Source organism: Mobula hypostoma, chromosome 17 (assembly GCF_963921235.1).
Source record: "Mobula hypostoma chromosome 17, sMobHyp1.1, whole genome shotgun sequence".
NCBI lineage: Eukaryota > Metazoa > Chordata > Chondrichthyes > Myliobatiformes > Myliobatidae > Mobula > Mobula hypostoma.
The window spans coordinates 54,730,940-54,746,675 of NC_086113.1; the positions used below are offsets into that span (position 1 = coordinate 54,730,940).

The window sequence follows — 15,736 nt, forward strand, 5'->3', positions numbered from 1 at the left end:
TTGTTCAATTTCTGTGGGTAATTTTCTCTCATGTCAATGGCAATGACCTTCAGTTTGCAGCTGACACCGAAATCTAGGTCATTAACTAAATATTTGAAAAAGGCATTTATCTTTCATTCGTAGGCTTTGCTTTACTACACCAAGGCTCTCATTCAACCCAATGTCAAATTCCAGAGGGCAGCTTGTGCAGCACTGAAATGCATCAACGTAAGTACTTCGATTAAATCCACAGTAATGAAAATGTTGAAAAGCTCAGGACCTTATGAACAATTCAAGTGTTGGATCCATAGGTTACAGCCAAAGGGAAAATGGGGGCTGGAGTCGTTCAGCACTATAGTGCAAGGGTGTTTATTAGGTGTGTCAAAAGTCAAACGAAAATAGCAAAAAACAAAACCGCTAATATTTACAAAAAGATATCTACCAGAAAATACAATAACATACTTTATCCAGTGTGAACTGGCAGCCCTGATTGCACTGAGAGTGACAAGCTCTATTTATTAGGCGCCACGACACACCACCTTTAATGACCCACAAAGTTAATTTAAGGCTACACATGAATTAGAATACAGTGCGCCCCACAATGTGATTATAATCATATTACAAAATAAACAGAAGTATCTCCCCTAAGTACAGTGTATCAGCAACATACACACATTTACACATTGCCACTACTAAAGAAATGAAATATTCCACCGTGTACGGCAGGAAAACCAACCAGAGCGCATCAACTTGGTTTAAAACCCATCGTGGGAATATACCGGGGAAGACTCTGAAGCACGTGCACTTACCTAAACAATGACAGAACGACAAGGCAATGCTTGTGTATGTGTAAATGCACATGCGTTAGCAGAGCATTTACCAAGTGCTCTCCATCATGTCATACCTGGAAATACTCATAACGCCTTCCCTCACTGTTCCCATGCAACATTTTGTAATATATTTCATATACTTACCCAGCTTTGAATTGTATGATTTTGTTTTCATCTACAGGGGAAATTTAACGGAGATTTCAGCATTGAGTTTTGATTGTTCAGCCTCTTATACTATGTGACTATGAATTATTCACATAACTGTTTTGCCGAGAAGTGATGTTCGGAGAAATATCCCTGTTGAGAGAAATTTTACCACAGGCAATATTCTTATAGATGACGCATTCTTTATATGGATATTTAGAGAAATATGTGCAATGGAAGTAAAGTGAAGTCTTTGAAAATGGTGTACTGTAAAGGAATTAACTTTGAATTGTCTTTCAAAGAGATGACACACCAGGGGTGATTGATACGTTTGTGGCCTAAGATAGAAGGAGATGAGTTATTAGCCTCAAACTTTCTGCATAATCACTCAAAGAGATGAACTGCACGTGCATTTAAAGAGAGCTGTATAACTCATTTCCTTCTACCTTAGGCAACGAACTTATGAATCACCCTTGCTGTGGGCACTTCCTGGAGGTCCAAGATCCGTATGCTCCACGACCATTGGACTAAGTGTGTAAATGTAGGAGGGGACTATGTTGAAAAATAAATGTGCTAGGTTTTCCAAAATAGACTCCTTCTACCTTAGGCCATGAATTTATTAATCAGTCCTCATGCATCTAGCAGTCTGCTAGTCTCTTTGTAAACATCCACGATTCTGTGTGAGAGATTTTTAACCTTATCCAGCCATCTGGAATTAAAGCAAGTGAGAACTTCTCCAAATGTTTCTGTCGTTGTTCATATTTTACTGTGCCTAAGTATGCTGGCTACTGTTTTGTAGTTCTTTTGCCTAAGCTGTATCTACAGTTGGCAGCTCGGTACCTATTAGAACAAGAACTCATGTGAAATGAAGAAAGCGTTTTGCTGAGATGAAGTAGAATCTGTGGCAATCTACAGAAGGGGAGACAAGCAGGATGCCTTTGACCCTGGTGTTTAGAAGATTAAAGGAAAATCTTAATGAGGAAGTGTCAGGAAGGAAATTTTCCAAACAGTTTCGAAGTTTGGAAGTGCTACCAAATGTGTGTCCCTTAAAGTGTAGTTTATTCCATATTATGTTGTCACCTGTGTGGTAGCTAGATATTTATCAATACATATTTGATAAATTCAATATATTTCACTTTTCTCCCCAGGCTTGTGAAAGTATTGATGTCCTGGTGGGTCTGTGCCAATCAGAGAGAGAGGTTCTACGACAAGCGGCTGCTGAATCACTACTCTCACTTGGTGAGTACAGTTAGATTGCAGCTTCTGTGTTCAACATTTAGGACTGCTTTGCCTATCTATTTTGGTGAGGTTTTACAGTAATCTTGGGTCGGAAGAGCCAGGAAAACATTGGCCTAGAGGTAATTGCAAAGGATTAACAACCTACCTGATTACTCAGCTGAAGAAGTCAATGCATGGGAGATCATCCGGGGTTGACCTAGGATTCAGCTGCAATAACGCTCTCTTCCAATGTTACATCAATCCATTAGAGTCAACTAAGTGTAATTATGGCCTCAGTGGTGGGAATGTTGGTGCTGATAATGCTTTGGCCGTGGATTTGGAGCTCTGAAGCTGTATTTTCAGTCCATTTTAGGTACCTGCTGTGGGTAGGCCTTGTCTCCGAAGTGTACCTAAGAGCAGGGAGCAATGTTGTCCTATAGAATGATGTTCTTTGCCAGGCTTGCTGTGCTTGATGAGCTTTCCTTACATCATTTTTGTTAGTGAGGTGGGTGCTTGTTTGTTGCTGTTGATTGGTCTTGACAGTATGGAAGAATTTACATGTGTCATAGCTATCAGACAATCCTTGGAGCTCCTGTGACCTTCCAATGGTTATTTTGACATTTCTTGTTGGAACACCACCTTCACGTTTCTGCAAAGCTCGTTTCTTCTCTCAAGGACAATCCCAGCAATGACAGAATAAATGTCACTTTACTATCATAACCTGAAGCAGTGGCATGGCTGGACTGAGAGAAACATGACAGGCAAGATGTAGCCAGCTCAGGGAATATGGTGGTGTGTACACTGTTTGAAAAGCCTGGATCACAGCAAAAGTGACCCAAGTTCTTTACAGACTCAGACTGGCAGGAAAGCTGCATTCAACTTAGGTAGTGAGGACAATGCTGCAACAGATGACTTCTTCTGCTGGAATAAACTTCTGTCACTCTATGGTCTGCCCATCTGCCTTGGAATTGTTATAATGCTGGATGTATTGAAGATCAGAATCAGGTTTATTATCACCAGCATGTATCATGAAAATTGCATGCTTCCTCATCCAAGCCTAATTATCAAAAAACCATTCTCACATTCCACGTTCCATTAGGTCAGACATTGAATACTGTGTATAATTTTGGTCTCCATGTTGCGTGAGGGATGTGAGGGCATCATCATCAAGGACACGGAGCCATAGGTGGAGACTGGTTAAGGGGAGGTTTCAGACTAACAACTGGAAGCATTTCTTTACACAGTGAGTTGTGGATACATGGAATAAACTAACTAGTTGTGTAATTGAAAACCTTAGAGACTTTCAAATCTAAACTTGATAGTTATTTCAACACACTATGTGAATATGAATTTGGCAAGACTGTTCTTGTCAAAAACTTTCTAATGTTCGAATGCTCTAATATTCTAATGTTCCTTCTATTCTTAGGGGAAGAAGGTCGCCTGGCTTACGAGCAACTGGATAAAGTCCCTCATGAAATAGTGCGTCTTGCAGGAAGGCGAGGAAATGCTGTTAGTACTGCCTTCTGAAGCAAAACTCTGCAACACACCACAGTATTAAGGACTCCTCAGACTGATGCTAGCTCTCATGTCTGTCCTGAGCTGAACACTGTGGCATGGTGGAGAATGCAGGAGATGTAGGACACACCCTGAACCAGGCAGAAATCATCCTCAGACCACATCCCACCAACCAAAGAGCAAGCAAACAAATCAACAATAGAGTCATTTTATTCAAATATTTTTGTTACCAAAATTATTCATATTCTATTGCAATCACTTTATTCCGTGTTAATTTATTTTGAGTCAATTGAAATGTTTTTAACTACTGAATTTCTTGTTCACTTTTTATTTTCGAGATCACACTGGTTATGTTTTGCTTTTTTATTTGCACATTTTAAAGATTGAATATCAGGATATACATTGTACATATTGCAACTCTAGTTTAGGTAGTCTTCCTTTTCTATTTGCTTTCTGGCATCCCATTGAGGCAACAGGTGAAACAAGAGCCAAACAAACACGGGGAGTGCCTGGTCCAATAGGGATTAGTCCTTTGAAGTTACATCTATGGTAGATGCAGTGATTCAGCTTTTAGAAATTAGAAGCAAAGTATCTTCTGCAGGATGTGACAGTCACTGTGTGTATTTATGGACATTTCTCTATTTGCAGGTTTAAAATAACTATCCTGCAGGCTATGATCTCTCCACCAGCCAAACTACACATGGAGCTGGGAGGCTGAGAGTTATTCTTCAGCAGTGACGGTGTGAGATCGAATTCTAATGTTATGATGCAGGGTTATCTGTGGAATATCAAATTGACTGTAAACTGAGGACTGCATTGTTGATGAATGGGAACAGTGGCTAGAGGGGAGTTGCCACTACTCGAATAATGTATTGTATAATTAAGTAAGCTGATTTAAAATTGATTTCTTTTCTTTGTCTTTTGGAAGTATAAGCAGGACATTTTTTGTTTACCTGAATAGAATTTTTAAAATAAAAATTTAAATACACATTTTGTTCTCATTATTACTGCCTACACATCCATATAAATGGACAATCCACTCCCCTTTTGAAATTCAATGGAGAAAGTACAAAATAATTTTCGAAATGGAGTAGAGCGTACAGCTACTGCTATGGTTAGCATGGTTAGCCCTACCAACAGATTGTGTTTAAACGTAAAAAATTATTTATCTTAGATCCTGAACTTGAATGAACATCTCAGGTTTGAACAAACAGAATGATGGAGCAGAGAAGAAAACCTGTCAGTCTGTCTCCACTGACTCTGTGGTACAACTGCTCAATTGGTCCTGGTCTATTGAACCAGAAACTGAAATTTCTGGAGTCAGAATAGAGGGACGTCCATTTAGGATGGAAATGAGATGTAATTTCTTTAGTCAGAGGGTAGTGAATCTGTGGAATTCATTGTCATGGATGGCTGTGGAGGCCAAGTCATTGAGTATATTTAAAACAGATGTTGATAGGTTCAGCGTTTGTCAGGGCAACAAAGGTTACAGAGAGAGGGCAGGTAATAGGGTTGAGAGGGATAATGGATCAGACATCATATCAACAGTGAGAAACAGAGTTGAAGACTCTTTGCTAAGTTACTGTTTCTCCCCATATCCACATAATTTTACTTCAATATTAAACAATGTCCTTGGAGAATTAATACTAGAGTTACATTCACCATGTTATCAGGTGGTCCATTACAGATCACAACTTACCCATATGTAGAAAAATGTCTCCCAGTGTGGCCTATAGTTACCTTGAATGTGTGTTCATTAGGCATCTCAAGTCACCTGGCCAGAACTTCTCAAACAAAACAAAGTACATGAAAGACACATCTCAATAGTGCTCATTGCTTGGTGAAGTTAACAGTTTATGTCACACTAGAAAAACCCAGGTAAGGCAGATCATAATATTGAGTTGTCTGCAATGTTGATTTGACTGTTTTATTCTCTTTTTGATATCTGACACAATGCTAAATTGGAGAAACACATGAAAGAGGTTGCTGAAGAGCCTGTGGATGCACTAGTAATAATTTTTTTAAGAATCAATTGATTCTGGCATGGTTCCGGAGGAATGGAAAATTTTAAATGTTACTCCACCCTTCAAGAAGGGAGAGAAGCAGAAGAAAGGAAATTATAGGCCAGCTAGTCTGACCTCAGTGGTTGGGAAAATGTTGGAGTCAATTGTTAACGATGTGGTTTCACAGTATTTGGAGGCACATGATAAAATAGACCAAAGTCAGCATGGTTTCCTTAAAGGAAAGTCTTGCCTGACAAATCTGTTGGAATTCTTTGAAGAAATAACAAGCAGGATAGACAAAAGAGAATTGCTGGATGTTGTGTACTTGGATTTTCAGAAGACCTTTGACAAGATGCCACACATGAGGCTGCTTAACAAATTTAAGAGCCCATGGTTTTGCAGGAAAGATACTAGCATGAATAGAGCATTGGCTGATTGGCAGGAGGCAAAGAGTGGGAATAAAGGGAGTCTTTTCTGATTGGCTGCTGATGACTAGTAATGTTCCACAGTGGTCTGTGTTGGGACCGCCTCTTTTTATGTTATATGTCAATGATTTAGATGATGGAATTGATGGCTTTGTGGCCAAGTTTGTAGACGATAGGAAGATATGTAGGTGGAGGGGCAGGTAGTTTTAAGAAAGCAGAGAGGCTACAGATTAGGAGATTGGGCAAAGAAATGACAGCTGGAATATAGTGTCAGGAAGTGTATGATCATGCACTTTGGTAGAAGAAATAAAAGTGTAGACTATTTTCTAAAAGGAGAGAAAATTCAAAAATCTGCAGAGCAAAGGGACTTGTGAATCCTTGTGCAGGATTCCCTAAAGGTTAATTTGCAGGTTGAGTCAGTGGTGAGGAAGGCAAATGTGATGTTAGCTTTCATTTCAAGAGGACTAGAATAAAAGCTCTTCAAATGCTCCTCATCTGTTAACCCTTTCATTCCCAGATGTGCTGCTGAGGCTTTATAAAGCATTGCTCAGACTGCACTTGGAATATTGTGAGTAGTTTTGGGCCTGTTATCTAAGGAAAGTTTGACTGTCATTAGAGATAGTCCTGAGGAGGCTCAGAAGAATGATTTCAGGAACAAAAGGGTTAACATATGAGGAGCATTTGATGGCTTTGGGCCTGTACTCACTGGAGTTGAGAAGAATGAAGGGAGCTCTCATTGAAACCTATTGAATTTTGTAAGATCTTGATAGAGTGGATGTGAAGAGGATGTTTCCTAAAGTGGGTGAGTCTAGGACCAGAGGGTGCAGCCTCAAAATAGACGTACATCCATTTGAGACAGAGATGAGACATAATTTCTTTGGCCAAAGGGTAGTGGATCTGTGGAATTCATTGTCACGAATGGCTGTGGAGGCCAAGTCATTGAGTATATTTAAAGCAGAGGTTGATAGGATCAGGGTTTGTCAGGGCAACAAAAAGGGAGAGGGCAGGAGAATAGGGTTGAGAAAGATAATGGATCAGCCATGATAGAATAGTGGAGCAGACTTGATGGGCTGAATGGCCTAATTGTGCTCCAGTGTCTTATGGTCTAATGTTCTGAACCCAGACACCAAGCAGGCAACACAGCCTTCAGGACTCTTGATCCCCATACAGAGAATGCCCTCCAACACCCAGGGGATGCCCTTTTCTCACTGTTACCATCAGGTAGGAGATACAGAAGCCTGAAGGCACACACTCAGCGATTCAGGAACAGCTTCTTCCCCACTGCCATCCGATTCCTAAATGGACACTGAATCTTTGGACATTACCTGACTTTTTTTTTAATATACAGTATTTTCGCACCTTTTTAAAAATCTATTCAATATACGTAATTGATTTACTTGTTTATTTATTATTATTATTATTATTTATTTATTTATTTTTTCTCCACGATATCTATTACATTGAACTGCTGCTGCTAAGTTAACAAATTTCACGTCACATGCTGGTGACAATACACCTGATTCTGAGAATTCTGTTTAGTCCCCTGACTATACCAGCTTCCAGTGCAACTATATTTCTCTTCTCTCTCCCCTCCTGAACAACTCCCTGAACCATAGTGCCACAGTTCGGTTGCTCATCTTTCCTTCAGCACTATCTTCCATCCACACAGCGAGCAAGAACCTCAGACTTATTGGACAAGAGTTGAGGGGTTGAGGCTCGTCCTTCACTACCTCATGCGTCCCCTACTTGCCTCCCTCACTTGCAGACACAACCTCCTCTCCCTGTCTTGTATGGGTCACTGGCCAATAGTCGGGGAGCAGAAATGATGCTGAGGCCATTCAGCCATTTGTACTGGAGCTGTGCAAGTCTCCATTCTCTCATAAAGCCCAGGACAAGATAAATCCGAGAAAAGTAGATGTGAAAGGGTAGGATTGAACTAAAGACTCCACTGCTCTTGCTTCTCAGGAAGAAATCTCAAGTAAAGATGGGAAACTACAGGCAAGTGGTGGACTTAGGGAGATAAAATGTAAAAGGAAAGAATACAGTTAACTTTGAGGTGAACAGAGGGCCATGTCAATGGCTTCCTGAAAGTGTCTGCACAAGTTGACACAGTGGTAAAGAAAGCATAGATCATGTTTGCCTTTGTTTTTTGAGACAGTCATCTCAAGCACTTGGATGCTATGCTGCAGTTTTATAAAACTTTGGTTAGACAGCATTCATTCAATTTTAGTTACAGGAAGGATGGGGAGGCTTTGGAGAGAGAAGGTTTATCTAAATGCTGTCTGGATATGGCTAGAGGGAAAGGTTGTTTTCTCTGGAGTGGCAGACGCTGACAGAAGTTTATAAAATTATGAGAGGCAGGGACAGCTGGCATCATTTTCTCAGAGTTGAAATGTCTGACTCAATAAGGATGAGCATTAAAGTAAGAGAGGAAAGTCCAAAGTCTGGGGAAAGTTTTTACACAGAGTGTGGTGAGTGCCTGGAATGCACTGCTGGGGTGGAGTGGGGGCAACTATGATAGAGGAGTTTAAAAGACTCTTAGATAGTCACATGAATGTGCAGAGATTGGAGGGATATGGACCATGTGCAGGCAGAAGGGATTAGTGTAATGGCCTGTCATTGGCTAAACATTGTGGGCTGAGGTCCCTGTTCCTGTGCTATGTTCAATCTTCTCAGATTCTATTGCCAGTTCTACTCTGGAAGGAAGGCAGAGAATCTCCTGTGGAACAGCACCCAAGTAAGTCCTTGAGGCTTGGCCTTTGGAACTGTACACCATACAGATATGCTTTTGCTGTGTGTGTGGTTGGAAAGCCTCCTGGTGCCCTGGAGAGCCAGGTTATCCTATATCCTTGGCACCTGCAGCATAGCATCAAAATAAGTGGATCCTGCTCCCTCTCTGCTTACACTTATGCCTCCCAGGTCATTTCAGTTCAGAAAACATCCACCAGTTGTTGGCACAACTGATGCTGTATCTCACTTTAAGTAGTGCAGATTGGTTTTAAGTGCCCAAAAATTGGGCCTCCTGCATGAGTTGATAAGCCAATGTGATACGTGCATACCTCACTTAAAGTAAACACAAAGTTAGATCTGACGAAGGGTCTCGGCCTGAAACATCGACTGCGCCTCTTCCTATAGATGCTGCCTGGCCTGCTGCGTTCACCAGCAACTTTTATGTGTGTTGCTTGAATTTCCAGCATCTGCAGAATTCCTGTTGTTCAAAGTTAGATCTGTATTCTTGGACTCTTGTGTCTTCCTTTGAATTAGTTCAATGGTTCAGAGCTACAAAACATAACATTGACGACAAAGTATTTGTAAAACAAACCCGAGAATGCTAGTGACCTGTTGAAAATGCACTGAAATGCTTGAACTAAAAAAAACACATTGAAGAACAGCAAGTAAAACAACACAGCTCAGCATGCGCAGAGACTGTTGAGAAAAACAAAGGGAGGAAACGGAAGAATTTACAGGTCCATCAAAAGTGACTACCAAGTGATAATATAAAAGAGCAGAAATGTCTGGCTACATCAAAAAAATTGATGCCTTTTATTACACAAAAGATAACTGGAATAAGTGTACTGTGCTATTTCAACAATATTTTCAATCAAATGAAATAGCAAATGAGAAACGAGTACCAATTTTGTTGAGTTTATTGGGTTTAAAGGCATATTGTTTGCTTTGAAGTTTAATTGCTCCAACCAAACCAGCTGAAATGAGCTTTGCTGATATTGTCAAAGTAATGCAGGAGCATCTAGAATCAAAGTCATAATAAATTGTAGAATGTTTAGGTTTCATAAGGGGAATCAAAAGGCTGGGTAGTCCACTTCAGCGTACAGGGTTGAATTGAAACGATTGTCTGAGCATTGTCGGTACGGTAATGGGCTTGATGATGCAGAAAGACATTGTTTACTTTGTGAAATCTTACAAGAAAACATTCAAAAATGACTTCTGACTGAAACACAGTTTACATTTGGAAGAGCAGTTGAAATCGTCATTTCAATGGAAACTGCAGACAGAGATGCAACTGAGTTGCAGTCAGGAATGAAAGTGAGTGGGAATAAAATTGCAGCATCTAAACAGAAAGCTGCCTGGCTGAACAAGTTGTGTTACTATTGTGGCAAGGGCTCATATATTCCAAACAAATGCAGGTTTAAAGACAGAATTTGCAGAAAATACAGCAAAATAGGTCACATACAATGGGCATGTTAAGCAGATAAAAATAAATGGACCGCATGGAGAAAAGAATAAGATAAAAAGTCAAGTTGCAGTTTCAAAAACAGCACTAATCTGCATGCTGTTGATGTGAGTGACACAGGACTGTGTTGCCTTGAGATTTACAATATGAGACTTAACAATAGACAAGCGATATGCCTTACCCAGAAATGAAGAGCAAATTAATTAAAATGGGATTTGACACAGGCTCTGATGTTTCAGTCATTCCACAAAATGAGTTTAAATGGCATTTCAAAGATACTGCCCAAGGAGGATGAGGAGAAGATGGCGGCGCGATGCAGCGCACTGCCACTTCGGTGGTGCTGTCTGTTATTTGTCAAGTAGGGGACCGTGCACAATTCTGATTTGATGGAGACAGACATGAGAGTACGGAGGAACGTCTGGAGAAACTTCTGAAATGCCTGCTTCGCTGCCGCTGTTACTGTGTGGTCCGGAATCTCCGGAGAAGAAGGCCCCGAATCCTCGGCTTTGCCTGTTTCGGCGGTCAGGACGAGGTCGAAGGCGCTTGGCAGAGGATGGTGCTCAGGAGGCTATATCGGAGGGGCTGGTCGGAGGCTCGAAGTTTTCGGACGGACGGACCCAGTGTCGGCTGTTGTCGGGTGCTTCCAATGCATCGGCAGTTGCCGTTGCCTGGAGGTTTATGGCAGGGAGTTTCTCCCTTTGCCGCCTGCTATCGGGGACTCGAAAGTCAATCGACTCAGGTCTTTGAGACTTCTTTTTACCGTGCCCATGGTCTGTTCTTTATCAAATTATGGTATTGCCTTGCACTGCTGTACCTATATGTTATAATTATGTGGTTCTGTCATTGTTAGTCTTTGGTTTGTCCTGTTTTTCTGTGATATCACTCTGGAGGAACATTGTATCATTTCTTAATGCATGCATGCATTTCTAAATGACAATAAACGAGGACTGAGTGCTCTCATAATCTAATACTGAACTGAAGCCTGCAGATATGGAACTAAGAATTTATACTGGAGAAAAGATAACTTTCGTGGGAATGAGACGAGGGGTGATTGATAAGTTTGTGGCCTAAGGTAGAAGGAGTCAATTTTAGAAAACCTAGCACAGTTATTTTTCAACATAGTCCCCTCCTACATTTACACACTTAGTCCAGCGGTTGTGGAGCATACGGATCTTGGACCTCGAGAAAGTGTCCACAGCAGGGATGATTGATAGGTTCGTGGCCTAAGGTAGAAGGAGATGAGTTATACTGCTCTCTTTACATGCACATGCAGTTCAACTCTTTGAGTGATTATGCAGAAAGTTTGAAGTTAGTAACTCATCGGGGTGATAGCTATGTTCATGGCCTAAGGTAGAAGGAGATGCCAGCTGGATGAATGGAAGACCAAAGAGAAAGGACTCAATGGAGATAAAAAAGTGGAGGATTCAGCAGATGATGTGGATGAGAAAACCAAGAGGAGATATCAGATCGTAAAGGAAACACAGAAAAATTAATAAGAGAATACTCTAGTGAATTAAATGCACATTTCCAAGATCAAGATGCACAAACTAGAAGAACGAAAAGGAAGGAGAAGAAAGATGTGCAGAGATGGAACCCTCCTGCAGTCCCAGAGTCGACTCCTACAACCACCATGGAGGAGGACCCAGAACCTCAGATTGTTTCACAGCCACAAGTCTCATCTGCCGAGCAGAGTGATCCCTCTTGTCAGGAAAGATGTTATCCCACAAGGGTAAGAAATCCTCCATAGCATTAAGTCATTAGGCCAGAATGGGACAATTTAAAACTTACTATGCTGTGGATGTCTGTATCTAGTAGTTGTGTATTATCCTGTGTATATAGCTGAGATGCATTCTCTATTCAGTTGGAATTTATAGTTAAGCCAGCAAGAGCGCTGTGTATTTAATATTTCAATATTACTTGAGTAAGTTTGTACATATATTGGTTGATGTAGCATTCTTGTTCATTTAAATAATTAATTATGAGTTATATGTACAAATTATATATGTCATCACGCTTCAAAGTGATACTTACGTGCCTCACTTTAAGTAAACACGAAGTTAGACCCACATTCCTGGACTCCCAGGTCCTCCTTTAAATTGCTTTAATATTTTGAAGCTACAAAACATAACAGTGGATATTTTCAGAGATCACCACTTCTGTATGAAGTGACAAGTTAGCACTGTGTCAGGTGAATATCTGGCAATGGCCACCTGCATCAAGTGGAGGTCTCCCTATTTCTGCTTAGACCTGGGTCCCATTTCCCCCATTAGAATCTTATAGCTGCGCAGAGAATTATATGAATTAGGTAGCAAATGACACAACTCTTCACAGAAATCACTTCACCAAGTTCAAGGCTCGTCAAAGTCAAGTTTATTGTTATCTGCATAAGTACCTGTGCAGGTGCGATGGAAAACTTACTAGCAGCAGCATCACAGGTACTGAGCATCAGATAAACTCCAGTCAAAAGAAAAAAATAGAAACGATACACATTTTTTTTACAAGAACAAACAAACTGCAGCTATTGAGTTCCAGATTGCCATACATCCTTATGACAGAGGAGGAGGTAATTTGGTCCAGCAAGTCTATAAAACAATCCCATTTCCTCCACTCCCTTCCTAACATATTTTCTCCATATTCCCATCAACTCTCCTATCTCATCCAGGTTCTACCATCTACCTACACATCTATGATTAGGATGATATACAGTGGACAATTACCCTCGTGTTTTAAGAAGGCAACGATAATCCCAGTGCCGAAGAAGAGCAAGGTGGCATGCCTGAATGACTATCGACCTGTGGCTCTGACATCAATTGCTATGAAGTGCTTCGAGCGATTGGTTATGGCACACATCAACCACAGACTACCAGTCAACCTCGACGCTTTGCAATTCACCTACCAGAGCAACAGGTCAATGGCAGATGCCATCTCTCTGGCCCTACATTCCTCCTTAGAACACCTGGAGAATAAAGACGCATATGTAAGGCTCCTTTTCATTGACTACAGCTCTGCCTTTAATACCATCATTCCAAATAAACTGATTCCTAAGCTCCGGAACCTGGGCCTTAGCACTCAGATCTGCAGCTGGATCTTCAACTTCCTCACAGACAGGACCCAGGCTGTAAAAATAGGGGACAAGCTCTCCTCTACAATCACTCTGAGCACCGGTGCCCCACAAGGCTGTGTACTCAGCCCCCTGCTGTACTCACTGTACACTCATGATTGTGTAGCCAAGTTTCCATCAAACTCAATATATAAGTTTGCTGATGACACAACAATTGTAGGCCGTATCTCGGGTAATGATGAGTTTGCGTACAGAGAGGAAATTAAGAACCTGGTGGCATGGTGCGAAGACAATAACCTATCCCTCAACGTCAGCAAGACGAAGGAATGGTTGTTGACTTCAGAAGGAGTAGCGGACCGCATGACCCAATTTACATCGGCGGTGCGCAAGTGGAATAGGTCAAAAACTTTAAGTTCCTCAGGGTCAATATCACAAATGACCTGACTTGGTCCAACCAAGCAGAGTCCACTGCCAAGAAGGCCCACCAGCGCCTTTACTTCCTGAGAAAGCTAAAGAAATTTGGGCTGTCCCCTAAAACCATCACTAATTTTTATAGATGCACCGTAGAAAGCATTCTTCTCGGGTGCATCACAACCTGGTCTGGAAGTTGTCCTGTCGAAGACTGGAAGAAGCTGCAGAAGATCGTGAACACAGCCCAGCACATCACACAAACCAATCTTCCGTCCTTGGACTCACTTTACAACGCACGCTGTCGGAGCAGTGCTGCCAGGATAATCAAGGACACGACCCACCCAGCCAACACACTTTTCATCCCTCTTCCCTTCGGGAGAAGGCTCAGGAGCTTGAAGACTCGTACGGCCAGATTTGGGAACAGCTTCTTTCCAACTGTGATAAGACTGCTGAACGGATCCTGACCCAGCTCTGGGCCGTACCTTCCAAATATCCGGACTTGTCCCTCGGTTTTTTTACACTACCTTACTTTCCATTTTCTATTTATGATTTATAATTTAAATTTTTAATATTTACTATCAATTTGTACTCCAGGGAGCGGGAAGAGCAGAATCAAATATCGCTGTGATGATTGTATGCCCTAGTAACAATTGTTTGGTGACAATTAAGTACAAAGTATAAAGTATAATGTGGGTGGAAGCCAGAGCACTGGAGGGAAACCCATACAGTCACCAAGAGAACCCCATTAGACAGCACTACAGTATATTAAAGACGCTCAATAAATGTAAATTGTGGTTCCAAAGAGCAATTTCAATACCAGTCCCACAGTTGTGTCATTGCCCTTTATTGTATGATGTAACAGAATTTAGCATCATTTGTAACTGGTGATTAAAGAAACCCAGCTATTCTTAGAATAGATTGTGATTACATCATAAAGGGAGGTATCATGGTTGACTATTATTTCTATGCCAAAATCACATTCTTTCTGAACTGAATCTATTAGGTTTGTCTGAAATCTTTTGATACTTTTAACAGTCACAGTAGGGACAGCTATATAAAATGTTCAAGTGGTTTAGAATATTTCGTCGAAAGAATGACAGCCACCATTTGTTCACCAACTCAGAGGAAAATGAAGAGGACTTGAGGGAAGACAATATTCACATCAAACAGATTAAAAACTATGGCCAGGTGTTACAGAAGACTTATTTACCACTGAACGTAAAGCTCGAAGCTGCATCATATTTAGGCATAATCAGCTTTACAGGTCTGTTGACTTAATGTTCCTGTCCTTCTGATGTCAACTTCATAGATCCCTAGTTCTTGTTGAATAGATCTGTTGATCTTTCAAAGTTCATGTAATTTCCACTTAACAATAACTACTGTTCTCTGGTCCTCAAACTGCCTGCTATCTGAGCCTAACTGGGAATAAATGGGACCTTTTCAGAATGGCAGGCAGTGACTAATGGGGTACCGCAAGGCTCAGTTGTTTACAATATATATTAATGACTTAGATGAGGGAATTAAATGCAGCATCTCCAAGTTTGCAGATGACACAAAGCTGGGAGGCAGTGTTAGCTGTGAGGAGGATGCTAAGAGGATGCAGGGTGACTTGGATAGGTTAGGTGAGTGGGCAAATTCATGGCAGATGCAATTTAATGTGGATAAATGTGAGGTTATCCACTTCGGTGGCAAAAACAGGAAAACAGATTATTATCTGAATGGTGACCGATTAGGAAAAGGGGAGGTGCAACGAAACCTGGGTGTCATTATACACCAGTCATTGAAAGTGGCCATGCAGGTACAACAGGCAGTGAAAAAGGCGAATGGTATGCTGGCATTCATAGCAAGGGGATTCGAGTACAGGAGCAGGGAGGTACTACTGCAGTTGTGCAAGGCCTTGGTGAGACCACACCTGGAGTATTGTGTGCAGTTTTGGTCCCCTAATCTGAGGAAAGACA

General features: G+C 41.2%; 1 protein-coding gene across 3 annotated transcripts in view; it reads left to right on the top strand.

The window, feature by feature from the left end:
* Window positions 1–4,641, top strand: part of ripor2 (RHO family interacting cell polarization regulator 2) — an 87,409-nt gene extending 82,768 nt beyond the window's left edge. For 2 of the 3 annotated variants that reach the window (XM_063069372.1, XM_063069373.1), the window contains 3 exons: window positions 124–207; window positions 2,102–2,192; window positions 3,598–4,641. In XM_063069372.1, the coding sequence (XP_062925442.1) occupies window positions 124–207; window positions 2,102–2,192; window positions 3,598–3,698 (276 nt within the window). In that variant the 3' untranslated portion in view covers window positions 3,699–4,641. The remainder of the gene's footprint in view (window positions 1–123; window positions 208–2,101; window positions 2,193–3,597) is intronic. The other variant, XM_063069374.1, reaches the window with a different exon arrangement.
* The last annotated feature ends 11,095 nt before the right edge of the window (window positions 4,642–15,736 follow it).